The sequence below is a fragment of the Aphelocoma coerulescens genome, chromosome 2 (genome assembly GCF_041296385.1).
Source record: "Aphelocoma coerulescens isolate FSJ_1873_10779 chromosome 2, UR_Acoe_1.0, whole genome shotgun sequence".
In the NCBI taxonomy this organism is placed as follows: Eukaryota; Metazoa; Chordata; class Aves; order Passeriformes; family Corvidae; genus Aphelocoma; species Aphelocoma coerulescens.
The window spans coordinates 29,425,963-29,452,802 of NC_091015.1; the positions used below are offsets into that span (position 1 = coordinate 29,425,963).

At 39.9% G+C, this 26,840-nt stretch overlaps 1 protein-coding gene across 1 annotated transcript in view; it reads left to right on the plus strand.

The window, feature by feature from the left end:
* The first annotated feature begins 15,279 nt into the window (after positions 1-15,279).
* The window catches only part of LOC138106391 (scinderin), a 49,424-nt gene continuing 37,863 nt past the window's right edge, over positions 15,280-26,840 (plus strand). Inside the window, exons 1-3 of the mRNA XM_069006924.1 lie at positions 15,280-15,501; positions 19,184-19,338; positions 20,805-20,966. Of these exons, the coding sequence (XP_068863025.1) occupies positions 15,303-15,501; positions 19,184-19,338; positions 20,805-20,966 (516 nt within the window). The 5' untranslated portion in view covers positions 15,280-15,302. The remainder of the gene's footprint in view (positions 15,502-19,183; positions 19,339-20,804; positions 20,967-26,840) is intronic.

Sequence of the window (26,840 nt, forward strand, 5' to 3'; positions counted from 1 at the left end):
AAAGACAGCTTCTTGCTTTTCTCTGCATCAAAATATTTTGAAATAACAACAATAATATATTACTAGTTATATTTATTTCAGAATATTTTGAACCACTGAGTCTTGAGAGGACAGCTGGCATATCCTAAGCGAAATGTTGTTGTACTACATTGTATCTAGGGACACAGACCATTAATTTCCTTTAGATTTTCAAGAGTGTAATTCTTTCTCCAGCTCTTGTTGAGAGCTTCAGTGGAGTTGGAAAGATAGTCTGTTGTAGAACATTTTCTTATTTCATCCTTTAGCAGAAAATTACACAGCATTGCATGTGGTAATTCATTTTCAGGAGTCAAAATGTCCATATTAGACTGTTCAAAGACAGACTATTTCAGAATATGCAGGTGCTGGATGGATGTTTTTACAGCTTACATATATACACCAAACTCTTAAATGTAGAGATCTCCAAACCACAATACCTCTGCTTATAAAACAGCTCCCAATTACATTATTGAGGATTAACAAATAGAGCATTGAGGGGAAAATAACTTATATATAATTGTAAATACCAGCATGGAGCAGAAAGACTCTAAATGCACTTCGTCTGGTATATTAGTGAGTATTTGACCTCTTTCCCTTAGGTCCCAGTTTCTGAAATAGCATGGAAATCAATATTATTATCTATTTCTACTTAAATTCATGTCTAATTCCCTCTCTATTGTTAAAAATTACTTACCAACACTTCCAATTCACTAATTCTTTTCCCTAACCAGCCCCTCAATTATCTGGAGATAAAAGAAATGGCACAGCCCATGAAGTTTCTGGTAACTACAGATGAGTGCCAACATGAGCTTATTTTGGAAACTGCCTGTCCTCTGCACCCAGGAGCTGGTGATCAGCAGACTGTGCCAAAATAAACCCTCAGACATTCCCTCTTCCTTCAATAGACACATCTGCTTTGCTCTTGATTCTAATTACTAGGAATGGAGTGCTGAAAGCTCCACGCAGTCAGGTAGTTTCAATTCCTTTTCTAAGCAGTGCGTGTGGGTGTTGAATGCAACAGGGGGGAAGCACTTTTTAGTCATAGTCTGCATTGCTGAGGGCTTTGGAGGTGTATCCAGAGCCATATTTGGATACAAATCTCTAGACTTAAACTGTGGGTAAGCTGTGTGGTAAATGCATCCAGGAAGTGATTTAGCGTAGAAAGTTGCATATTGGATCATTTTGCCTTTTCCAAAGACAGTGAGCTATACACCACTGTGGAAAGCTAGGGACACTAGTAAGAATCCCTCATGTAAGGATCTTCTGGCTCTGTGTGCGCTGTTGTGGAGGTTGGCATTTCTCCAGGATTTCCCAGATGCAGCACTTGAAAATAAAAATGGTGTAAGATGTTGACAATAAAAAAGGGCATATTTTTTGTTCAAGAGAGCTTCCTGTCAAATGCATTGTATCTCCAGACATTGTTTGAAATTTGAAGTTCCCCAAATTTCAGTTTGGAAAGGATAAAGTCCCCAGTCTGCCTGTAAATTACTCATTTCCTGAATGCCAGGCAAACCCAGCCCAGCGAAATGTGCTTTCTCTGTGCATGGCAAATGAAAGGCTTGGGACAAATTAAAATCCAGAGGTTGTTAGGATCTTGATCTCTTGTTGGTTGACATAATAGCTTTGTATCTATAATAAACATGGATAATGATAAAGTTTTAGCTGGTCTTCCCCATAGGGATAGGAGTGACAGTATAATCAAGTGACACACTTGGAAGTCCTTCAAAGGAGTATTATTGATTTGGTCTTTTTACAGATGGGGAAAAGGAGGCAGACAGCAGGTAAATTAATTACCCCAAAAGCATGAGGGAAGAGTCAATTTCAGACAAACTCTTGCAAGTAAATTTGATCTCTTATAACACATGTGAAGGCACTTCTAGTGCTCCTGAGAAAAAGAGGAATGAACTTGTCTTTAACCTCTGTGCATGACACCTCATCTTTAAGAATGTGGGTGTCTTTAAAAATGTGGGTGTCTTCGTTATGACCCACAAGATGGAGGTAGTCCCTTGTGCTAGTCTGCAGTGGAGCGTGAGATGCATGGACACGTTACAGACACTCATTTCCTGGCTTAGGCAACTTTACTCTTTCACTTAGAAGAGTCAGGAAAAAAACACAGGGCTGCTCTGCAGTGAGGAGAGTGCATGTTGCTGGAGACCCAGGGGTGCAAAGGTTATTAAGGAAACAAAAGTGCCTACAGTAAATCTATGCATGGATAATCCTCTTTACTCTCAAATATACCATAAGAAATATCCTAAGAATATAAACTGAGAGTTTCTTGGAAATGCTGGCTTGTTTTGTTTACCTGCCTTGCTTATGCTAAATACCTTTACCATATGTGATATATATAAGTAAGAAAAACCCAACTATTCCTGTTAAGAACACTGTGAAGAAGTATAGTGTTTTCTTTTCTTCCAATGGCACATCCATGCAAGAAAGCAGCTTTAAGAGCATTACTGCTACTGACAGGACAGATATCTTACTTCCAAATTCCTACAGGGGTGTGACACTCAGCTGTAGCTGTTGTGGAAGGCAGCTGCAGTGCTGTTAGCCAGCTGTGCAGGTGGGAGCCCCCATTACCCTCCCAGGCTTACCAGTACAGTGCAATGGCTTGATAGGAAGATGCTGGTAATGCTGCTTTACAACATGGAGATTGAGAGGCTCTCCAGAGAGCAGTTCTGCTTGCACTGCAGTGTTGGCTTGGTGCATGGCAGCATCCAGCAGAGCCCAGCAGGAGTGCAGTGTCACTGACATTTTGCTGTGTCTCTGCACCATTGCCCATTGCAGCAGTTTATAGGTACATGTGGAAGAAGTACAGCACCTGAGCAGAGACAACTCTTCATGCTGGCCCCAGATTAGCATCAACTTGTCCCCCTGTTACACACTTAAATCCTTTCAGAGCCCAAAGGGGCCCAAGACTGCCCTGCAGAGATGTTTGCTATTCAGGCTGATCTCCATCTCCTCTGACACACTTTGCAAAGGTCTTAAACTTCAGAGGAAGCAGAGTGTGGTTTTTGTATCAAGGGTTGGCTGAAGTGGTGTTCTCATGCCTCAGCAGTTAGAGATACAGGCAAAATCTTTTCAACCTTTTTACTTTTGCGTGCTCATTGTGGGGATGAAAGTGCACTGTAAATCCTGCTGACAGCTATGTCAGCCTTTGGGCACACAGTCAACTTCAGTGTGAACACCCCTCAGCCTAGTGTACGAGAAATGCACAGTAGCCATTACCAAAAATGTCACTGACATAAAATCTGCTCCAGTCAGTCGGTATTTTTCCATTACCTTCAGTGTGCTTTGAAACAGGCTTAATGGAGGTGAATTCTTCTGTTTTAGGCAGCACTTATGAGCTTGTTCCTTTATAAATTCCTTTATGAAAACATCTACAGCTTATGTAGATGCAGAGAGAATGTGGGTACTTTCTGAAATCCTAAAAGGAAGAAGCAGGTTTACAGGCTAACTGTAAATACTGTGATTTCATAAATGACCAGAAGGAGCAAGTGTTATACAAAAGTATGTTCAGACCTGTCATCCACACATACTGACTCTATAAAGACAAATGAGTAGATTCTGTAAGTTATTAATACTAGTATTTTGTATATGTATAGAACTTACGCTATATATCTTTATTATAAAACAAACTTTATAACAAAACAGATGTCAGGGTCTCTTCTGAGGACATCCTCTGCCATCCCCCATATACTTCAAATTAAATATTATCTCTAGAACTGTTGTACTTTGGGTTAGATTGCATCTTCTGTGATTTCTGGAATTAACGAATTATTACCATGCAGACTAAAATCAGTGTTTGGTTTACACACAGGACTTTAAGAAAAGACTGGATGTGGCACTTAGGGCCATGGTCTAGTTGACAAGGTGGTGTCAGGTCATAGGCTGGACTTGATGGTCTCAAAGTTCTTTTCCAGCCTAGTTGATTCTGTGATTCTGTGATTCTGTGATTCTGTGATTCTGTGACTCTTAATTCTCATCTGTCAGTACTTCTGTAACTTTGATTACATTCTTTGCCATGAATTTATGCCCAAGTTCAACTAAAAGACACTTTTCTATATCCTTCCCCCATCTCAAACGCATATATTTGAAAACTTATATTTGAAAACATATATTTGAAACACACACCCAGCATGTTCAGGTGGTCATCAAATTGTAAGTACTTTAAATGGTTCTAGGATTATACTGGTCATGTTGAAAGTGTTAATATCCTTGTTACTCTAAGCCTTTGAGATACCAAATTTTATGCCTTTCCTGTGGAACAAAATCAAAAAGACACGAAGTAATCAACTAAACAATAGATGAAAAATCTAACATTTAAAGACTTATTTATTAAAATTTTTCTGAGAACTGATTTACAAAAGATGGTAAAGATAGCAGGTTGGTTTGCAATAAAAATAATCTTGTATTGACCATAATTAAAATTAATGTACTGGAAAAAATGGAACGAATAATTTTCTGCTAGATATTTCTCAGCTCCATTGAATGTTGCTTTGAGCATTGCATTATACCTTATCATGTTGTGCTGATAGCAGTGGGGTAATTTTATTACCTTAATAACACAACTGCAGTTAGCTAACACTGCACTATTTAGTTCATACAAGGAAGAAAAAATATTAATTTGTTTTAAATAAGGGACTGTCTTTAAAAAGGCACTAACTGCATCCCAAAAGACACATAGAAACCTGTGCAAGGCTAAATAAAGGAGTGAAGCCAAATAAAAAATGTTGTGGGATGCCTCTTTTGACTTAGGTAAGACTAATATCCTCTTTTCCTTTGACACCAAACACTATAAATCTCAGGAAGTGCTGGGACTGTTCTGGCTGAATTTTGTGCACACCATGGTGAAGGACAACAAGCAGGGATGAGACTGGGGAGAAGGGGGAGCTGTGGAGTCATGAGGAGAGAGCTTTGGAAGAGGCAGTGGGATGTGCACAGCTGGAAAGGCAGCTGTGGCTGCAGGCTGCCTGTAGAGGGTTCTTTTCATAAAGAGCCAGTTTAGTCTTAGTACCTCGGGATTTCCTCAAGTTACAAACCAACAGACAGTGTGTGAAACACAGAAACTCTATTATATAACTGTTTAAAACATCAAGCTTTATAACATCAAAGTGCTACTTTTCCTCCACAGAGGCCTTTTCTTAGATGCAAAAAGTAAATCAAGGAAGTGTCTGTCATGCAGGTTGTACTACAATTATGCTTTGGAAAATAAACTTATGTGTAATAACATGCTCCTTAACTGACTCTTTGCCTATCATTTGTTACTTTGTAAAGAGAAAGAGTTTATTTTCACTTGCTTCTTACTTGCTTATTTGAAGAAAATGGTATCCAAGTAGTGAGGGTACATCTTTGATGTTCATCTCAAGAAACAGATAGGAAAACAGCAATCACCTAACCACCAGAATGTCAAAACTCAGAGACAAAAAAAGCTGTGTTCCTGTGTGTTTTTCCTGTGAGGATAATTGTTCTTGTTGATGGCTACGTACTTTTGAAAGTAAATAACAAAATGTTACGAGCAAAAGTAACTAAAAACAGAGAAAGTCAAAGGATAGCAAAGGGATTTTTCTGTTCCCAACAGAGGAAATTTCTGACCTTGTCAAAAAGGCAAGGAAGGAAAGGGGATATAATGGCCTGTACTGGAATGAATGTTATGATATAAACCCGTCCCTCTGATTGCATCTTTAAAATCTGGCTGGCATGGCCCGTGTGATACATGAACCCTAACATGCAGGTGCTGGGTAAGTGCGTCATGCTGGCTACCTTGGATTCAGCGAAGAAAATACTTCTCTTGAATCCAGGAAGGACAAAGCCTTAAGTGCCTTCCATATCTGCACACTCTCCATGCACATAGTTTTGTGTTGCTGTGTCATTGAACAAAAAAGAGCACAAAATTTATAAATTTATTTATTGACTTTACTGTGATGGGGCTTAGGGGGGTTTTGTTTGGTTGGTTTGTTTGTTTTGGTTTATTTTTTTCTTAGCATCACACAGGATATCACAGTTTCACAACATTGTAGGTCTCTAAGACTGGGCATTGCCCATTCTTTTGTGGGACTGTTCAGGATTTTATTTTTAGAAATAGGAATCTGAGAAATGTAGCCTCAGAAGTCATATAGGAAGGGGGAATGTTTGGGATAGAGATAACATTTATGTTTGGCTTCTAGCAGGTCTAGTCAAGAAGGCTTGGAAATGGGACAGGAAATGCCAGAAACCTCAGAGCATTGCACAGAGATGGTGGGATGGGATTTAAGTCAGTATGATAAACTGAAGAACCAGGGAAAAGACCTAAAGTACTGACCTGGAAGAAAAGCTAAAGTCTGCTTGGTATCTGTTCAACAGTCTTATTCTGGAAGTAGTGAATTCTGTAGCTCTGTTTGGGAGCACAAGCATATACAATCTTTGTTACAACCTGCCCCAGAAAGGGAGAGTAAACCAGGTATTTGATAATAGATCCCTTGGGGTGTATTACAGTGAAACAACACTGCGTGACCAATTTTTATAAATATATATCTGTAGGGTTTATTTTAGAACAATTTGGTTGCAATGGAAAGCACTATGTAACCATTTTGGTTACTATCTATAATAATATAAAAGCATAAAAATAGCACTTAAGAAAATTTATAAAGGAAAAGAAAGAAAGGATAAGAGTAAAAAGGTATGTAGCTACCATCTGTGGGTCCAGCAGCAAGACTTGGTTGCAATTTTGATGAGTGATGGTGACAGTCCTGATCCATTGGGGATAGGGGAAGCCCACAAAACACAAAGGTCAATGGGTTAACATACTCTTGGGTTTGGTGGAAGTGCCCAGGTACCTCTTCTTGGGCCAAGGAGTTTTACACTGTATGATGTAACACTGTGGATCATGGGGCACTTTGTTGGTCTTTGATGGTTTATGACCCCTTCTAAGACATTACAGCTGCCTCTCATCATCGTAGTTGAGTGAATTATGGCCTCTGTGTGAATGTCCCGGTATTTCCCCAGAGGGGAGTTTTCACATCTGAGCCAAGTACCTAAGAGAGAACCTTGGCATGATAAAAAGCACTATCTCAGCTTGCAAGATCTGCTTGTTATTGGCCTCTTCCTTTAACTGGCTCAAACCCCAGGTTGTAGCCTCCGTGGGGGATGTGCATCCCTTCTGCATGCGGGTGGTTGCTTTGCCCAAGGTCAGCAGAGCACTCTGCTGCTTTTGCAAATGGCCAATTGTTTTGAGTCATTGCCATTAACATCCCAGTCTCTCATGTATTATTGACGTGAAGGAAATAAGGGGATGACAGATATCGGAAACATTAGGTTTTAAGACTTTTTTTGTGAAAAAATTCATTTATTCTGGGAACTATGCCTAATGCTAGCTAGGATTGAGAGTGTGTAAATAGACTGCACATTTCACTGTTTCAAATCAGTTATGTATTTTACCCTAAGTTTTATTTTATCTGGTATCTGGTGATTGTCCAGATTTGACAATCACATAGGAAGAGGAATCAGGAGAACAGGGTCTGCAAAGATAATGTACTGTGTCCCTGAGGATAACAGGCTTCTTAAAACAAGGCACTAGGAAAGTGTATTGATTCCCATAAGATTAACTTTTTCGTTGGCATCTAGGACTGAGGGAGGTGTATGATTTACCAATCAGACTTCAGCTGATAGGAAATATGTGTTTTTCAGACTTTCTCTCTTGTTCCTGATGAGTGGAAAAAAAGCCTAATATATTCCCCCATGCCTTTCCTTGTCACTTAGACTTATGAAATCAACTTCAAAATAAATGTTGTGTTGGCAGGTCAAGGCACCTTCATGTTTTCTCGGTATAGTGCTAATCAGAAAACAAAGAGGTTGGGTCCTTTTCCAGTAAGTATGTCTCAGACTCTTGAAACAGGAATCAGTCCCAAGTTTTGATTTCAAATAGATCTTTCTGTAGACCTCTTGATCAATATCAAGATCCTATCTTGAACATGGACTACCAAGAGATAATTTTTTTAAAAGCTGCCTCCAGCAGGATTGCAAATGTCAGCAGCTTTTTAGAAAATTAGTATAGTTTCAATACCTCAGAGAAAAGGAAGAAGTTAATTTTATAAATCTGGTGCCCCTGATGTAGAAACAGATGTATGAGTGCCTTTGTTCTTCAGAGAAGTTTGCTTTCAAATCTGCTAGATTCAATGGGCTGATCCCCAATAAATGTCTATGATCTTAGAAACTACTGGTTCAATTGGAGAGGGCTGATCAAGGAAGTTTTGCTGCCCTGTTGAAACTGAAGCAGTGCTGAGACTATTAACTTTAAAATGCTGTAAGAGGACTTTTGTTAGTTATCTTAGTGTGCTGGCAACTTGGCTAATACATAAATGCTGACACACAGTAACAAAGTTCATAAGTCTCAAATGTGTTGTTCTTGGAGAGTTTAAAACCACTTCCATTAATGAAAGTATAACAATACACTTGTGCTTTAAGAAAATAAATGTGAGGCATAAACACTTTCCTATATGAGCTTAGTGAGAACTGGATATTTTGAAGTCCAGAAAATGTTTATTTTCTCAAGCTGGTGTACCAAATTTAAGAAACCTTCAAGCAGACTTTTTCACAAAGTCAAAAAAAAGAAAGTCTTCCTCTTCTCTTCCTCCCCTTCTTTTCTGCTTCAGATATTTGAGTGACTTAGGTGAGTGTTCATGGTCAGTGAATTAAAAACTGATGCAAAATTTTAGAAGTTATTTCAAATTTTACGTGAATGTCAATGAATGTTTTAAAAAAAATTAGCTTCAATACACAGTTTCCAAATCCAGAATAAGTTTATGTGTGAGATTTGATGAAAATGAGGAGCTACTCTGTATTTAAAAAACAGCCATACCATTGCAGTGAACTGTGGTATTCTGAAAATTTTAAAAAGCTTAACGCAGCTTAAATCCTATTTATATTCATGGTTAAATAATCCTGTTTTGCCTAGAACAGAGAATCTGGCCTATTCCATGGATATCTACCACTGAAATCAGTTACAATGAATGATCTTATTCCTTCAATAAGAATTTAGAGGTACTACTTGCTTAATGGGGGTAGAAGATTCACATGCCATGAGTACTCTGCTTTTCACACCCAGCACCTCTAAATGCGTAAAAACATTGGCATACTGTCTTCATGCAAGAAAAAAAAGCTATCTCAGAATAACTTTATTTCAAAACACAACTGCAATTAGAAACTTTTAAAAAAATATAACCTTTCCTGAGGATCTTAGTTTAACATCACACAAAGATTACTCCTTTCTGTATTGATTTCAGTAACCTTCTCAGACAAGTTAGTATCGAGGAAATAATGAGGGAAACATCTACTATCTAAGAATGCAATGAAATAAATAAAACTGAAGTCTTCCCTCCATTTAGATAACTACCATCAGTTTTACTTATTGCCACTTTTCTACAGATTTGATTGTTATCCATTCCCTCTTTGAGAGTAGATGCCTAGAAGAGCCACTGGTGTATACAGATGAAGAAGATTGTTTTCCCTGGGTTCTCTGTACTCTCCATATTGCCATATCCAATATTTTAGGCACTCCTTCAACAGATTTAAGGACCTCTTGATGAAGAATTTGAGCTTAGTAGACGTTGCATATCTAATAAATGGGTCCAGAAGATGACTGTGCTTTCTTCAAATTTTTCTTGAATTCTTGTTTCTGAGTAAAATTCTCTTCCTCTTCTCTCTTCTTCAGTTTTACTTAGATGCTTTTAACTTTAATTACTGCACTGATGGTAAATGGAAGTGTGGCTGTTTCCTTGTCCCTCTTTTCCAAGTATTCAGAAATAACTTAGACCATCATAAAAATCTGTAGCTGCAATATAGAAATAAGAAACTTCAATTACCACTTCTTAGCACGCAAAATATAATTAGGAAATTATAATCAGACCAAATTCAGAGTATTTTCAAATTCAAAATGGATATTCATACTCTTTGACACTTACAGAATATCAGTCTATGCAGACAAATTCTGTAGTTACCTTACAGTAGGCCTCTTTAGGTTATGTATTTGAACTTTTCTAAATAATTAAATACATAAATACAGAAATCAGGGTTTAATTACCATCCATCCTTTGTAATGTTTGTTTCACAAAGCAGTGTGCGCCTGAGTCCCAGCAATACTGTGGAAAATGATAAAAATGTGTGAAAGAGGTTTTTTAGCAATAATCAAAGGTATTACCTGATATAAAATAGTCTTGTTTTAATTAAATTTTCTGAATAATACCTTCTGGTCAGTACTTCTGAATATTTCTTAATAAAGAATGGCCTTTCCATTTTTTTAGTTTCAGTAAACATACACTGATTCATTAAAATTTGTACTTTTTGGAAAGGGATGGATATTTTCCCCATGGAACTTGAGACCACTATATCTAAATAAAATAAAGCAAACCTAAGGATCATTGAGATGGTCTTGGTGAAACTTACTGGGCCACATAGAGAACAGCATGATTTATTCCTTTGGTAGACCAAATGAGCACGTAATGTGGACAGGATGATTAATCATAGATGGGAATCATGGCAGCACTTCTCCATCTAGATAGCCAAGCTGGGTAAAATTATGAGCCTGAAAATATATTTTGCTAAATCTTATCTACTCCCATGATCATCACATGAAATGTCATGTCATAGGAACATAAAGGAGACCTTCTGTCTTTTGGAAGATAGGTGATTTTTGAAGGAGTGCTTCAATTCCCTCTCTCTGACTCCTTGAAATATAATATATAATACTATAATACTCTGGCTTGAGATGAACATAAAATCAGAATTTCTTGATTAAAAATTTATGCTGCTCACTGAATATTTCAAGAGAAGACCATAAGAAAAATTCAGGGAGCTATAACATACTTAATAATTAACACTACACTTCTCAGTACCCCAGTGTCAAAAATGTTTGCCTAGATTCTCTGACTGAAGCCAACGTTCAGATTGCTTTCTCTACATGCACCACTTAGTCCCACTGTTGAAGAATGAATTTGGAGAGTCAGAGCTTCTCAGCTGCTGGGCATGTGGTGTCCTTGCCTGCACAGATGAGAGTGGTGGGTGCCACTGAAGAATCCCTCGTGGCCTGTCCAGGCAGCACAGGGACTGCCACAGAGAGTGAGAGTGCCCAGGCAAGCAGAACAGGACGCAGGTAGGAGCCAGCCAGCTGCCAAGTGGTGCACACAGTGTAGCTGTGACCCTGCCCTCTCTGTGTCTCAGACACCTGCCTCAGAGCTACACACTAAGGCCCTTTCTGCTCTAGACTTCAAGGATTAAAACCAGATTCTTGCCTTGAAGGTAAAGGAGGACTTCATATTTTTATGCCAGGTTTTTCATACCTCTCATCTGGCAGCCTCATAACTCAAACCTTGCCAATTAGGAGGAAAGCTAGGTTTCAGTCTTTCTTCAGCATGTTCTCTCTGGTTAAAGCTGAGTTACCACACAGGATGGAAGGATGATGAGAGAACAGAGAGAATTAGCAAGTGGTAACCTAATTCTACAGCTTGTTTTGATAACTTGGTTTTTAAAGGTGTATGGTCAAATTCTCCTTCAGCTCTTGCATTATCAGTAATCATTATTTTTTAGATTAATGTTGGAGTAAGAATTTAGCTCAGATCTTTGAACTTACTTATTCATTTAGGATAAATCTGAAATTACTATTGATTCATAATTCAGCAACAGAACAGATGAGAAGAGAGGTTGATTTCTGTGACTCTTTGGACAAGAGTGTGGTTTTGACACACATACTCTGCGTACAGCAAACTTTGTCATGTGAAACGAGGCAAAACTAAACATTTGTAATCCCCTTATTTAGGTAGGGTTATAGAGGTCAGGAGGGTATTTGCCAGTTGTGGTGAAGAAGAAATAAGCTTTGTAGAAAGAAACACGTGTAATATTTGAAAATATTCTCTCCCCACATTCCTTTTCATTCCTTCCATTGTTAGCTCCTGGAACTGTAATACAGGTTTTGTAGAAGGACTTAACCTTAGACTTTGTATAAACTGAAAGTTATTCCTGCTGGGAAAGATGCTGGGGCTTAACTTCCGGGACCCTTTTTGGGTTCCTTGTGTATGTCACCTAGAAACACCACCTGTGTTTTTGTGAACCTTTCTGCTGACTGGGACAAAAGTCAGAACTCAGGACATTGCATTATGGTATTGTGGTGTATACACATGAGCCCTGCATATATGCAGTCTATGACAACAATACTTTGAGGGAAAAAGATCCCTAATTCAATATAACAAAATACTCAGGAAATAAGTGAGCAAAATTAAATGGCAAAGTTCTTCATAAATCCTTGAATTCTCTAAGTCATGCCAAAGCTTTAAATTCAATACATTTGAATCTACTTTTTCAAGGACTAGGTGAGGAACACGAACATCTTCCAACAGTCCTGTGTGATCTCTCAGGACCTAGGAACAAGACAGGCATTTAAAGATGACCATACCTCAAACAGCACAGTTGAGCAGGCAGAAAGCTCCATCTTTACCCCATAACTGTATTCCTGGGCTGTGACAGCAGACAACTGCTGTATCCACCCTTCCCCCCGAGGAAAGGGTATGAAGCAAAATTATTTCTCCTTGCTACTACAAAGCTAAAAGAGTGCTAGGCCTTTGCCATCCTTCTGAGAAAGCCATAGTTTATCAGCAAGATATAATCCATAGTAAATTAGAAAAAAATTATTTGAAACCTTAAGGTAGTCTAAAATTCCATTACAGTGCAATTTCTAATGAGCATAGTAATTACTACGTGACCAAGGACTTCTGAGTCACAAAAACAATGTTACTTTTAGTCCTCTCCACTTCAATTACTATGTCAAAGGACGTGCAAAAGCACATAAAAACTAACTATAAATATTCTTTCCAAATGTGCAACTTCTAAGATACTTCTCTTTTGTTTCTCCAAAATTTTACTTTTGATTAACCATTTTAGAAAGTTTTTAATTATTTAAAATTTTATGAAAATCTGTTATGTTAACAATGTTAGGTTTTGCTTTTGCTACAAAAAGTGGATAGATCAAGATAGAAGACAGTCCAACTTTAATTAGAAGTGAGATTGCAAAAGCAAGATTTGCAAACAGTCAAAAATTACATTGAAGAGTACAAACAAGTATCCTGGCACTTAAAATACAAACTTCAATCCAAGGTTTTCTTTTCCAGCAGCCAGTAAGTGATTACATAATCCTAGTAAGAACAACTCAGGCATGAGAAAACTCTGCTGTCAGTACTAACATCCTTTGTGTCTGAGTAGTGCCACAGACACTGAGACAAAACAATTAAACTGCTCTTGTGTCTTTAACCTTTGTCCATTGGTGTGTGATACTGGGAATGGTCAATGCTAAACAGTGTTAGCATGCATCCCATGCCAGCAAGAGGCATTCCACTTACAGCAGCCTGTAGATTTAAAATTTAAAGCTGTAATAAGGAGATATAAATTTAACGAACCTGTCCTGTGCAATCTGTGAATGAACAATTTTATCTTGGCAAGACAAGTAGAACTTGTAGGAGACATGAGGCTGCATAACACTGCACTGGTTTGAGCTCCTGTATGGGCAAGACAGCACAATTGCAAAGTGAGTTCACCTAGACAACTTCAGAAGAAATAGTAAACCCCTACAGTTATAGAGTATGTGGTAAGTTCTACCCTCACTGGCTGAAGCAAACTAATGCTCAACAATGCAAAAAGGCATGCAATTAGAAAAACTGCTTAGTGTAATTAAGTGAGTAAGAGTAAACAGAAGAACAATTGGCATAAATGGGAAGGCAAATTTAACAAATCACTTTTGAATATTTCAAAATATTTCTGATACCATATTGAAACTGGAACTGCTGGAATTTTTTGGCTACTCTTCCTTAATATTTTTTCCTTCTTCACATGATGAACATCTTGAGAAAGGTATTTTATTTGGGAATTATATTGTTTATCAAACAGGCTTACTGCAACCCTGGCAGAATGAGGGATAAAATACTTGGCCATGAACTTCTGAAGATGCACCATGTTCAGCTGGACCTTAAACAAAACAGAGCACACGCAGTTTACTTTCTTAAAGAGTGAGGATAAAGCAGAAGGGTGCCTGTGCACATCTGTCTGGCAAACTGATGATAGGGTGCCCACCAAAATGGGAGATGATAGTGGGTACACACAGTGTAAGGTCATTTTTTTTCCTCAAGAAGGTATAAAGAGAAGATGGGAAGATACTTACGCAAATTTCTTAGTTGTGGTGTGCTTTTTTTTTTTTTTTTTTTTTTTTTTTGCCAGCAAAGATGCTCTCCAGCTGCTTTGTTGCATTTTGCAGTGCCTCTCCCACTTGCTGAGGAAGCTCTGATCTGCCTGCGGGTGGATACTTGCACTCTTCTTGTATTAACTTGATAAAGCAACCCAGTGGGGAAATGATGAGCTTCAAAACTCATCCAGGTGGATAAGGTGATGAAGCTAAACAAAACCCTTTCTGAAATTTATCTTTTGATATACTGACAGCTTGCACTGTGTCTACCTGTATTGTACCCAGACTGATGTACTGTCCATCAATATCAGATGGCAAACAGTGATTTGCTGTAATTTTCATATTGCAATGAAAACTGCAATTGCCATGTTGATGTACCAAACATAAAGGAGACAGACAAGTAGGATGTGGGTTTAAACCTTTTGGGCTGCTGCTTAATTTTGGAAATACACCAGCAGAACTCTTTAAATTTTCTGAGAAAGGGAAATTTATATAAATTCTGGGCTTCATCTGGAATCTTCAAAAAGATTTTTCTCCCCCCTAGAAAGATTCCTATCAATATTGAACAAAATAAGTGAGATTACTGGGTGAATGAGAGCTGTGCTCTGCCATTCCAGCCGCGGATGAAAAAGCGCTGTGCCGCAAGTGCAAGCTGTAGAAACTCTTTGTACTCTGGTATGAGCAGTTCCCACAAACAAAGCAGATGTGATAATTATAGAAGCCAACCGCACAGTGCTACAGCATCCGCAGACACTGGTTTAGCCCACTTGTACTTTTCTTTCTTGTCCTTTATGGGGTTTTCTCCTATTATTTTAGAATAGTGAAACTTTGTTTGCAGTGAGGGTGGCTAATTTTTTTATAACGCCGTGCTACGGCGCTGGGCACAGAAGCAAAAGGGATTCTGGGTGAGTTTGTTTTACAGGAGTGTTAAAAACGAATAAGTAACCGGCAGCTCAGCCGCTGGAAGGGGTGGGACAGACGCATCCCTTCGCAGCTGCTCCGCACCCGCCCGGGGCCGGCCCCGCTCCGCCCCACGCGCAGCGCTATAAACAGGCGGCGCGGGGGCTCCGCGGCTTCTCCGCTTCCAGCCATGGCCCCCGAGCGGCCCCCGCCGGCGTTCGCCGAGGCCGGGCAGCAGAGTGGGCTGCAGGTGTGGCGCATCGAGCGGCTGGAGCTGGTGCCCGTGCCCCCGAGCCGCCACGGAGACTTCTTCGTGGGGGACGCGTACCTGGTGCTGCGCACGGAGCGCCGCGGGGCCAGCGTCGCCTACCGCCTGCACTACTGGCTCGGTAGGAGCGCGGGGGACCGGGGGAGGGCCGGGGGAGGGCCCGCAGTGCCCACCCTGCTGCTGAAGGGCTTGCCGGGCTCCAGGGAACCGCGGCAGGCTTCCCCGCCCTTCTCAGTAGGGCTGCGGGTGCGAGGCTTCCAAGCGGAGATACTCGAGGTGGAGGCAGAAGTAGGGCTGCCACCAAGGATCAGGGTGATGCCAAGCGTCATCCCTTGCGATGCTGAGGGACTAAGTGGTGGGACAGTGGGGTGTGGCAGAAAGGTGAAAGCTCGCTCTCTTTGTCGTGTTAGTTTGGAAAAGTGCTGAAGTGTTTAAGTCAGAGCTTGGCTGCACTCAACAGAGATTCTGGAGTGAAATCCTGCCTTCACTCATGTGAAGAGTTTTCTTGCCTTTGTTTCCACCTGGATGAAAATTTCCACTTGGACATCTCCCTGTGGTGGTGTTGCCCTGATTAGTGTCTGGGTGCTGCCTTTTTCAGCTAGATTAATTTTGCTTTCTGATGATACAGAGATCACGTGCAAAGGCACCAGGTTTTCTTTAAAGCTTCTTTAATATCAGTCTGACAGCCTGCTGGCATTGGAACCGAGCTGATGTCTTTTGCCTTCCACCTTGACTAGCACATTTTACATAAAAACTGAAGTCTGACACAAGGATGTGTTTTGCGTGACTTCCTCATCTCCTGGAGATTTCTTGTGACTTCCCCATATGGCCATAGAGTCATCCTGCCACAGTGGTTACTGTTTAGCTGCCTGAAACCTAATACTTTTTTCTTGTTTTGCCAACAAGTTTGTGTTTGTAGGCAGTCATCTCAATGAATACAAATAACGATAGGTGTATTAACATTAATATGCTTGAGTTGCTGTAGTTCTCATTGTACTTTTGCATGCACTGAAAAATAATTGCAGATAAAGCTGGGATTGTTTCTGCATAAATGTTTGAGCCTTGAGTTCTGCATGTGTTAGGAGTTTTCCAGCTGGCAAGCACATAGTGTCTGTCTCTGGTAAGAGTATAATCATAGATGGCAGTGTAAATGAATTTCTGGCAGAGGCTTTTCTGTGAGTAGGGCTGCTAATTAGTGGCAGGGTTTGGCTGTGTAGACCTTTGTTAATGAAGATGGAACTACTCATGTCTTAGTGAAGGTGTAGTAGACGCATCAGAAGGACATGATGTAAGTTTGCAGCTTTTGGGAAGGGAAGGTAGAACAGTGACTGACATTTGCAGCAATTAAAACCTCATTGCTGGTGGCTGAAGAGCTTTAGTTGTTCACATTGATGCACATTTTGTGCTGATGCAGTGCTATCCAGATACTCTAAATGGCTTTGGGTGATCTGGGCACCCACTGTTGTGCAGCTGGCAAGGTGACAGCAGGGAAGCTCACTGCTGGCAAACCCCTTCCTGCTTGCAAGATACTTCAGCAGCAGGGGGGTAAAATCTCAAACACTGCTGCACACTTAATAGAAACAGGAGACCAGGACTTCAAACAAGGTGTGTAGGGAGGGCCAGTCACAGCCAGGGTAAAAACCATAGAATTATTTTGGTATTTTTGACTGATTCACAGTGCTATTTCATGCACCAAACTTTTCCCTTGTAAGCAAAGATTGTATAACCTGTGGGCCAGGAAGATCACATTAGGGTCTTTCTGAAGACTTCCCATAAGTGTCTCTGGACAGCTGCAGCAGTGACTATCACTCAGACTTTGGGATGAAAGAAAGAATTCTTGTGATGGGGGAAACACTGAAGAACAAGGGCCTTGCCATTTGGTGACACTACTCCTACTCCTGCTAGTTATCTGTAGTATGTTATTGTGGCAGATGCATACAGTGGCTGTGAGTGTGAATGGATTCTGACCAGCAAAAAAGACCCCCAACATCAAATTTTCCTATGACATAGTGGCAAAGGTCCCCCTAATTCCTTGCTTAGGCACACCCAAGGGATTAAAAGAAGGTCTAGACCATGGAAGGATGGTCTGTGACCTCGATGTACTGAGTCTTGAGCTGTGACTGGCATTCTATGGGTAAAGTGACCCCACACAGTTTTTCTGCCATGCTGAAGCTTCCTGTGGGAAAGCCAGTGTCTCACATACACTGGCAGGCTGTTGAGGTTGGATAATTTCTGAGCAAGCTCACCTGGGTGTATCAACACAGTTGGCATGGGCAAGCAATCAGTGTGGATCTGTGTCACTGCAGCTGTACCCATTTTTAAGGTTGCCCAGACATCCTGGCTCAGTTGTCTCTATTGGCACTTGAGGGATGCCTTGGTAGCTGAACTAATCCTAAGGGAGCTGTCTGGACTTGAAACTATCGCTGGTGCAAACAGCATGCACTGTGCCAGCATGAGACTACTTGTGGGAGTGAGATTGGCTATACCCCACTTAGTATCTTTAATAAAATCATTCATGGTGTCTTTTAACTATTTTTTAACCCTTGTTCCCAGAGATGAAGTCATAAGATCTGTCCATGTGAACCAGGATCTAGTTTGGTAAAAACTTGTTCTTTTTACTTTATGCTCTGGCTTACTTATAGCTGTTTGTGCCTTAGACTGTAAGGTAAATCTGGTTTTCATGCAAGCTTGAATAACTTATGCTTGGACTGGTGCTCACTTGATTTTTTTTTTTTTAATGGAGTTTTACTGAGTATTTTATTGCGTAACAGCTATGAGACCAAGTCTAATAGTAGTTCTTATCTCTGTTCAAAAAACATTTTTCTTTAACCCTGAACCCTGTTAATGCAATTGCAAGTAATAATTTAGAAGGATCTAGTCTTAATGGATATGAATACCCCTATTTAGAAAAAGAAACAAAACACCCCTAAAACCTCCAAAACCAACTTTAAGGTGGTACCCAGGTCTGAGAAAGCATGTTGGAACATAGCAAGTTCTTCTGTCATGGAGTGATTGAGGGCTAAATGGAAGGATTCCTTATTCTTCTATAATTACTGAGAAGCCTGGTTTTCTAGACTTGATTCTATTTGTGCTTTCCTTGAAACAATTAAAACTGCTGAAAATGTTCATCAGAAATGTATGGGCACTCATTAAAAGCTTTGGTTTAATATACAGCCTGTTTTCAGCATGTACAGGCATCAGCACACAATGTAAAGAGGCTATTTTGCCACAGTCCTGGGAAGAGGCTAATGTCTATAAGGTACAAAACAAAATGTGACCTCATGAAGCAGATATCTGAGTCCCAAAGCTGCTTTGCTTTCTCCCAGCTGTACCAGGCAAAATATCTTGCTTGCATTATAAGTGTCAAGAGGACTGCTTTTGAATTATTTCAGCTTTTTGGCTTGGTGAATTGTTCTTAGCATAAATATATGGTTTACCATCCAGACATGACCTTTCTTTCTTTCTTTGAACTTCAGATCAAAATCCAAAAAATCATTATGGCTGACACTTGCTGTGCTAAACTCTATTAAATTATTCTTTCATTTGAAGATTCTAAGAGAAGATGAACTTCACTACTTTTCACTCTTTTTTCCTTATGAATGCAGTTCTACAAGTAGTCAAAAAATGGCCTGGAAGATCATGTTATTTGGTGGTGAACAAGCTTATGATTCAGTGCTTTGTTGCCACATAAACATGGGTTATACAACCTGCTGCAGGCAGTGCCCAATTGTTGCAGAAATAATTTCTCCAACAGAATTCAAAATTATATTTATGCTTTATTGACATATTTCCTCTTATTTCAGGGAAAGAATGCACCCAGGATGAAAGCACAGCTGCAGCTATCTTTGCTGTTCAAATGGATGACTATTTAGGAGGAAAGCCTGTGCAGAGTAGAGAAATTCAAGGATATGAGTCTACTGAGTTTGTGGGTTACTTCAAAGGAGGAATTAAATACAAGGTAAAGAGTCTGTCAAAATACATTCTGAAATTGTAACATTTTTCCCCACATAAAAATCAAATGGTTTTCTTTGTAAATGGAGATTTTAAAAATAGTTTCTTAATGCTTTGTGGGTTTAGATCTGAATCACCCATCTTAAAGTGTAGGAGTCCCAGTGTTTGTACAGAAAGCAGCAGCTTGTTTGTCAGTGCCTTTTCTGATCTATGAAAACCTTTCCCATTTTTTTCCCCCAAAATAAAGCTGTCCTGAAATGTCATACTTGTGTGTTTAAGGGAGCTCACAGTAGGGACTCTCTGTGTCTGGGAGGTGTTAAAACTCACAGAAATAATTTCTGTCTTGTAGACTGAATAATTTTGTTCAAATGCAGAACCCAGTGTGCTCAAGTGGTTAGAACCATGCAGAGAGTGGAAAAGACCAGAACCTCACTTGGATCTAAAAATGTTGCTTTTGCAGTCCTACTGCAGTTACAATCTCCCAAACACTTTTTTGAAAAAATTTATCTTTTAGAAAGGTGTAATGTCAGTGTCCTTGTGTCACTTCCAGAAGCTGAGTATCTGAAAGGTAACTTTTTTTTTTTAAACATCTGTGGGGTTTTTTTAAGAATAAAGTAATGTATCTCCTGAGAATGTCTCCACAGTAGAAGTTCTGGGAGCCATGGCTCATTCAGCCTTTTTTTCCCCCCATTATGAAGGTTTATAACTTCTCACTGTCTACACAACCAAGGTTTTAACTCTGCATAAGTGATGTTGGCAGTGACATGCCCAAACTTTTATGTTTTAATTTTTTTCTTTGTCATTTCAAGAGCCAGTTTCTGTTCCAACCCAAGGTCTGGGTCTCCCAGAGGAGGGGAGAATGCTGCCTCAAAGAGGCAGACATCCAAGACAGTTTACAGGATTATGCTTATATTTACACTCACAGATCAACAGTTTGCTCTCACTTCCCCTAGTGTGGTACTCCTTGCCAGGTTCACTCTGAAGTTGTAAATATTCCTTCCATAAAATTACAGAGCTGCTGTGGAATTGTCCATCCATCTACATGTAACCAGGGACTAAAATCACCCGGACCTCTGAGATTCAAGTTTGGAAAACTTCAAAAGGAGCGGCATATTTCTCTGCTTTTCCTCAGTCCTTGACTTTTGTCCTGACAATGGGGTTCAGTATTACCTCATCCTCTGACAGTGGCTGGAGAGTGCAGTAAATTCTGTGCTTTCCCTGTTTATCTGAAAAGCCTTTGAAGGAGGGTGACTTCTGTTCCCTTGGCTAAATGTTCACACCTGCCAGTTCAGCAGCAGTGGTGTCTGTCTGGTCTGTGGTCAGCACTCTTAAACAGTACATTACTTTGGCTTGCTTCTCACTGCATAAACTATTTTTTCCACTGCTAGCTCCTCATCTGTAGGAAAAAAAAAAAGTAACTTTGCAGAAATCAAACTGAAAATAAAGCTGCCTGCTTTGTTTTGTTTTATTCAGGCAGGTGGTGTTGCCTCTGGATTTAATCATGTCATTACTAATGATCTGAGTGCCCAGAGGCTGCTGCATATCAAGGGCCGGAGGGTTGTAAGAGCCACAGAAGTCCCCCTGGCTTGGACCAGCTTCAACAAAGGAGATTGTTTCATTATTGACCTCGGAAATGTGAGTATTTTCTAGAGCAAAACACTGAGAAGTAAAAGCTGCATCCCTTCCAAGGTTTGCGTTATCCCCTAAAATGCAAAACTGATTTTGTCACTCATGTGAACCAGCAGAAAGAATCTACTTTAGAGAATTAGTTTTATTGTCACACCACTTGAAAGGTTTCAGACTGCCCTAAATGTTTCCTGGAGTGTACAACAGATTATCCATCAAGAAACAGTTCTCTTTCCCATTCAAGGCATTGCGATTTTTCACTACTAGTGTTTGAAGAGCTTAAACAGCTCACTATAAGTCCAGTTTGAATTTTGCAGTCTCTACCAGATGAATGGGATCAGTGCTAGTGCTCAGAGCAGAACACAGATTCAGCCATTCTCTTTAGACCATTTCTTCATAGTCATCAAACTTTGATAGTGACAGTTGACCCTAAAGAAATAAATGCAAAAGTGGTTATAAAACTACTTGAGTATTTCAAGAGATCACTTGAGAAGCAATGCCATGCTTCAAGGCTTTCTGCTGAAAACAAGTAGAGACAGCACAGAAGAATATTGACAGAAAAGACAATTTTGCTTGTTTCAAATGACTTAAAGTTTAGTACTGTCACCTCAGAGTACATGCTAAGACTTTCTGATACTAAGAGAAGCAGCTGGGATGTAGACCACACTAATTAGATGCTAGTTACCAATTTGAAATTATTCCTATGCCTGATATGCTCACACGTAATGGAAAGCATGTGAAAGGAAATTATGAACTTCATCTGCAGTTGATTTTAACTGTACTGCTTCACAAGGAAGAGGTCAGCTGCTTCAAGATTTCAGTGTTCTCCTGACCTATTGAAAAATGGGCTCATCTGAATTTACAGTGTTCATTTGGCTTTTTCCTCTGAAAAGCAGCCCCTAGTGTGACAGTTGAAGGTAATCAGTATAGCTACTTGATACCGATATGTCTTTGATTTTTATTATGCTTCACAGCCTTCAGATGGAACATCAAACAGTGTTTTTTGAATATTATCCTAGTCCTCATATGTCAGTGTGGTTTAATAATCTGGAACACCCTGGCGATCAATATCCAAAGTAATCTCTCAATTTTGCCACTTTGCATAGAAGACTCAAATCATCTTTTCCCTTTCAGAGTTAACCCATGGGAGATGCAAGGTTTGGAACTAAACATTGCTAGAAAATGCTGCTTTTACAGTAAGGCTGTGATCGGGCTGGAGTTTTCTGGAGTTAACCTCCCATGGACATGCTGTGGAACTGGGTGTACTCCATGAATTCCACTTGTCCTGACCCTTACTGTGCTGCAGTTACCCAGATGGCCTTGAGTAATTACTCAGGCCACACTGCAGGTGTGGCAGTGACACTGATGAAATGCACTATGGGTGTATTGCAGTTTTACATGTATTGCTTGGGGCCCATCCCTTTCGGTGAGAGGAGAGTGCTGACACCAAACAATTTAAATGTAGTATGGCTTTGTAGTCTTTACCTGGCACTGAATATACATTGGGAGCCTTTTACTTTTTTTAGTGTAAGGTCACTGGCTTCTGATCCACTGTTTGACAAGACAGAGGTCAAGCAGCAGTGCAACAATGTGCCTTTGTAGGAAGAAAGACTAGGTGTGAACAATATCTAGAACCCTTTTTTTTTTTTTTTTTGCCATTCTATGGGAAATGTCAGTCAAATCACATGACTAAAACAGGTCTTGGTCTTGTCATGTCATTTGGATAAGGGAGATGGGTTTTCTTAGATGTACTGACAAGTTAAGGAAAAAAGTGTTTTAGCATCTAGATATTCATAGTTGTAGGTTATTATATAAACCAGACCGTGCTTGTGGGAGATGAAAAGGCCGTATGTGCCATAGTTCAGGATTAAGATGTACAAGTCTAGTGAAGTACCTCTAAATAAATGAGAGATAGAAAATACAATGTCACAGGAGAAATCTTGCTCAAGTTTTCTAAGAGCTATATTTCAAGCTGAAATAACTGTACTTCAGATTGAAATTTTCCATGACTAGAGGCCCATTGTAAATGGGCGAGGCTTTATGAGTCTTTACAGGAGCTCTTAATTGAATTTAAGGTTCCTTTGAAGAAAGAAAAGTATTTTGGCTAAAGTAGATTCCCTTGCTTAACAGTTGAAATAAAATTAATCTTAAATAGGATTGCTTTTGAGTCTTGGGATTTATTGCAGAGCACTACAGACTCATTGTCCAAGAATAATGGGCAGTAATTTCATAAAATAATGAGCTTATGGTCAGTGATTTTAATATCAAATTACTGTAGTGTGTCAAATAAGATGAATTTCCAAGATTTACTTTCCCCAGTCTCTTAGCTAACCAGAAGGATGGTCTCTATGGCATTGAAAAATTGCTTGTGCTGTTCATTTCCTGTTATATTTTATCAAGCCACTTATCTAATATAATAAAAAAATTGTTTCACTTTTCCCATTGAGTTCAATTACTGCAGTATTTTAAACTCATGGTTTGAACAGATAAGGGGAAATTATGAAAGGTAATAATAATTAGGAATAAAATCATTACTAATCACTAGGGTTTCCTTGATAGGGATAATGCTTTAAGCGAAAAGTATGTGTGTGCATTTCCAGATAGGTTCACATATTTACAGTTCATGTTCTGATGTTTATCTATACCTAGATCATAGAATAGTTTTGGTTGGAAGGGACCTTTAAAGGTCATCTAGATCAATTCCCCCTGCAATGAGCAGGGATGTCTTCAAGAAGTTCAGGTCACTCTGAGCCCTGTTCAGCCTGATCCTGAATGAAGGTTATTCTATCTTGATCCAGTCTTCTAAGTTATTGGACTCAAACCTTGGCTGAAAATAAGATTAAAAAATAGTGTTGTAACTGCCTGTCTCCTGACCCCTCTCTTAAAAGTGGTCAGGATCCCATGGGGCTGTATCCGGTGTGCACAACCCACACAGCACCTTGGCTGATTTGTTACTAAACCACATTTACAGCACTTCAAATACCATGCCCAGGTCTCATCTTGCCTCCTTTGAACTCTCTTGGCTGGAAAATAGATACAAAAGGCAGAGAAAGCACTGTCTGTGATATGAGGGGAGTTATTATCTGTGGGTAATGTGTGAAGAACTTTTAGTCAAGCAGTCGTCTGTAACACTCTGAACTGAGAGCTGTGACTGTACTGATCTTCCTGTACAGTGACTGAGTCAGGAGAGTGTTGGCATGCCAGACCTAATTTAAGTTGGGGTTTTTTTCTACATGGGATTTCCACAGCACCTCTTTGATGAACCTGGGAATCTCTCTGTAAGGGAGCCTTTGGGGCAGGCAAGACAAGTGCAGGGCAGTTGCTGAAAGGCCTAGAGTAGAGCACACTTTGCTTTGTTGGGTGCTGCTCAGTGCATCTTGTCCTGGTGTAGCTCTGCTCAAGGCCTTCCAGGAGCTGTTATCTTCTGCCACACAATCACAGAATATGCTAAGTTGGAAGGGACCCACAAGGATCATAAAGTCAAACTCTTAGCCCTGCACAGAACAGCCCCAAGAGTCACACCATGTGCCTGAGAGCATTGTCCAGATGTTTCTTGAACTGTCAGGCTTGGTGCTGTGACCATTTCCCTGAGGAGCCCATTCCAGGGCCCAACCACCATCTGGATGAAGAACTTTTTTCTAATACGCAGACTAAACTCCCCTGATACAACTTCAGGCCACTCCCACAGGTCCTGTCACTGGACACCAGAAAGAATTGATCAGTACCTGCCCCTCCTTTTCCCCTCATGAGGAAGTTTTAACTGCAATGAGGTCTTCCCTCAGAGTCCTCTTCTCCAGGCTGAAGAGACCAAGTGAACTCAGCTGCTCCTCATACAGCTTCCCCTCAAGACCCTTCCAATCCTGTCCTGAGCTATTGCTGGTATCCCACCTGAGAGGCACCAGGATGGGTTTGACAGTTCTTGGTGGTCTTAAACTGCCTCACCTTGCTCTGTGCTCCTCTTTACCTCCAGATGCATCTCTCTCTGTTTCACCCCATCCTCCAGCCACCTCCCCTTAGGCACAACCCATTTTCTTCCTTCATCACCAAGACAATTCTCAAAACAGCAAAGAGCAGGAGAGGGCATGGAAAGTGATCACAGAGGGCAAGGAAAAAGATGAATCACTGTACTATTTAATGAATAATGTACATAGAGTTTTCCAGGCTATTTTAGTTCTTATCTCAATGCATATGTAAATATACTGTATATGTGTATATTTCTGATAAGATGTACTAAAGTCTTTCATATCTTTTTGTCATCTTTTGTCAATTTTCTTGGTTTAAAGTGGGAAGGAGACTTGTCAGTATTGTGAAATATTGGCGTATACTGGTGATTTACAAAATTGGAATGTTGAGATGTGTTAATAATTTGGGTAGTTATCAAGACATGCAGCAGAAGTAATGGGAATAACAATGAAATAAAGCAATGTGAATTGATCAGCTGATTTTATTGAAAGCTTCCCAACTCATTATGGGAAGCCCTGCTTGTATGAAGGCTGTCTGAAGTTGTATCCTTAGTGACCAGCAAAAATATCCTCTGTGCATGTGTTTGGATAGAGCTCTGTAAAATGTAAGGTTTGATTGTGTGATTAATCTCTTGATGGGAGACAGCAGCAGTGCCATGAGCTAGGTGACTGCAGAGGGCAGGCAGAGGGATGTGCACTGCTCAGCCACCTTGAAGAAATTAAGAGACAATTGTTAAAATAAGGGGGTGAAGGACAGTGTGTGATAACTACCACTGAGGTTTGAGCTTGGGCCTGATTGCAGCTGGAAAGTTTTGTCAGTACAATAAAAGTTCTGCAGACAGAACATTACCCTTCTCCCAAAGGAAGAGTGCAGATGGGTGAAGTGACAACTATAGCTCAAGCTAAATGAAAATTGAAGGTAAACTGTACTCAGTTGTCCATTCTTCCTGTTCCCATAATGGTGGTTATAAACTGATTTATAAACAGCCAAGAGGTTGCTGGTTTGAAATTTAAGAGCCCGCAATGTTCTTAGAAACAACTTGTGCTATCTAGCAATCAATGTGTATAATTCTCAAGGGCTTCATGAATCCAAATGAAAATTATGAAGTTAGAACTCAAAAGTATGAGACTGAACAGAGTTCTCATGTATCTGTCAGTATGTTCCTACTAGAATACCTGGCATAATAAGCAGGTCAAAAGAAGAAAAACTGCTGCTGTGCAACAAAAACACTAGAAGAAATACATCAGGCAAAAAGGCTGGCTTTTTATGACAGCTGCTTTTCATAACAACTGTGAACTTGGTATAGATTAAATTATGTTTACAAAAAGAAAAGTAACTTCTGCTTTTTAAAGATCAAGAGAACAGATACTTGCTTTATGATTAAGACCACGAGGTATGATTCAGCATCACATTGCAACCTTAAGCACAGTTGTCTTGGTGGCTTCTGTAATCTTCTTCCCTCACTATCTCTTTTAGCTTCTTCTCTTCCATTGGAAAAAGCAGTTCACAACAGACATATTAATTGCTTTAATAAAGTCACTGTTAAGGTATAAATAGGGCTGGAAGAGCGGATTCTTGCATTTTATCACTGTATGTTTCTAGTTGCTTTCCCTGGCTCTAACAACTGACTCATGTTGTTTTTCCATGCACATGTTTCTCCTACAAATAACCTCTTCCCCAGTTTCCCCCAGCTGAGAATTAAACTATTCCTCATGCTGTAGCAGGGAGCTGCCAAAGAAGTAGCTGAGCTTGAAGAACTAAAGTGCTTTGGTTCTTTATTAACTTTATAGACTTATTAACAGCATTAAAATATTGCTCTAACTATACAATGTGTATCTTGATAAGCAAGCATCTTAATTTTTCTATAATTCTGTGAACCAGTTACTCCAGCAGGGTAAATGCCAGCATTCTGGAAGTTGC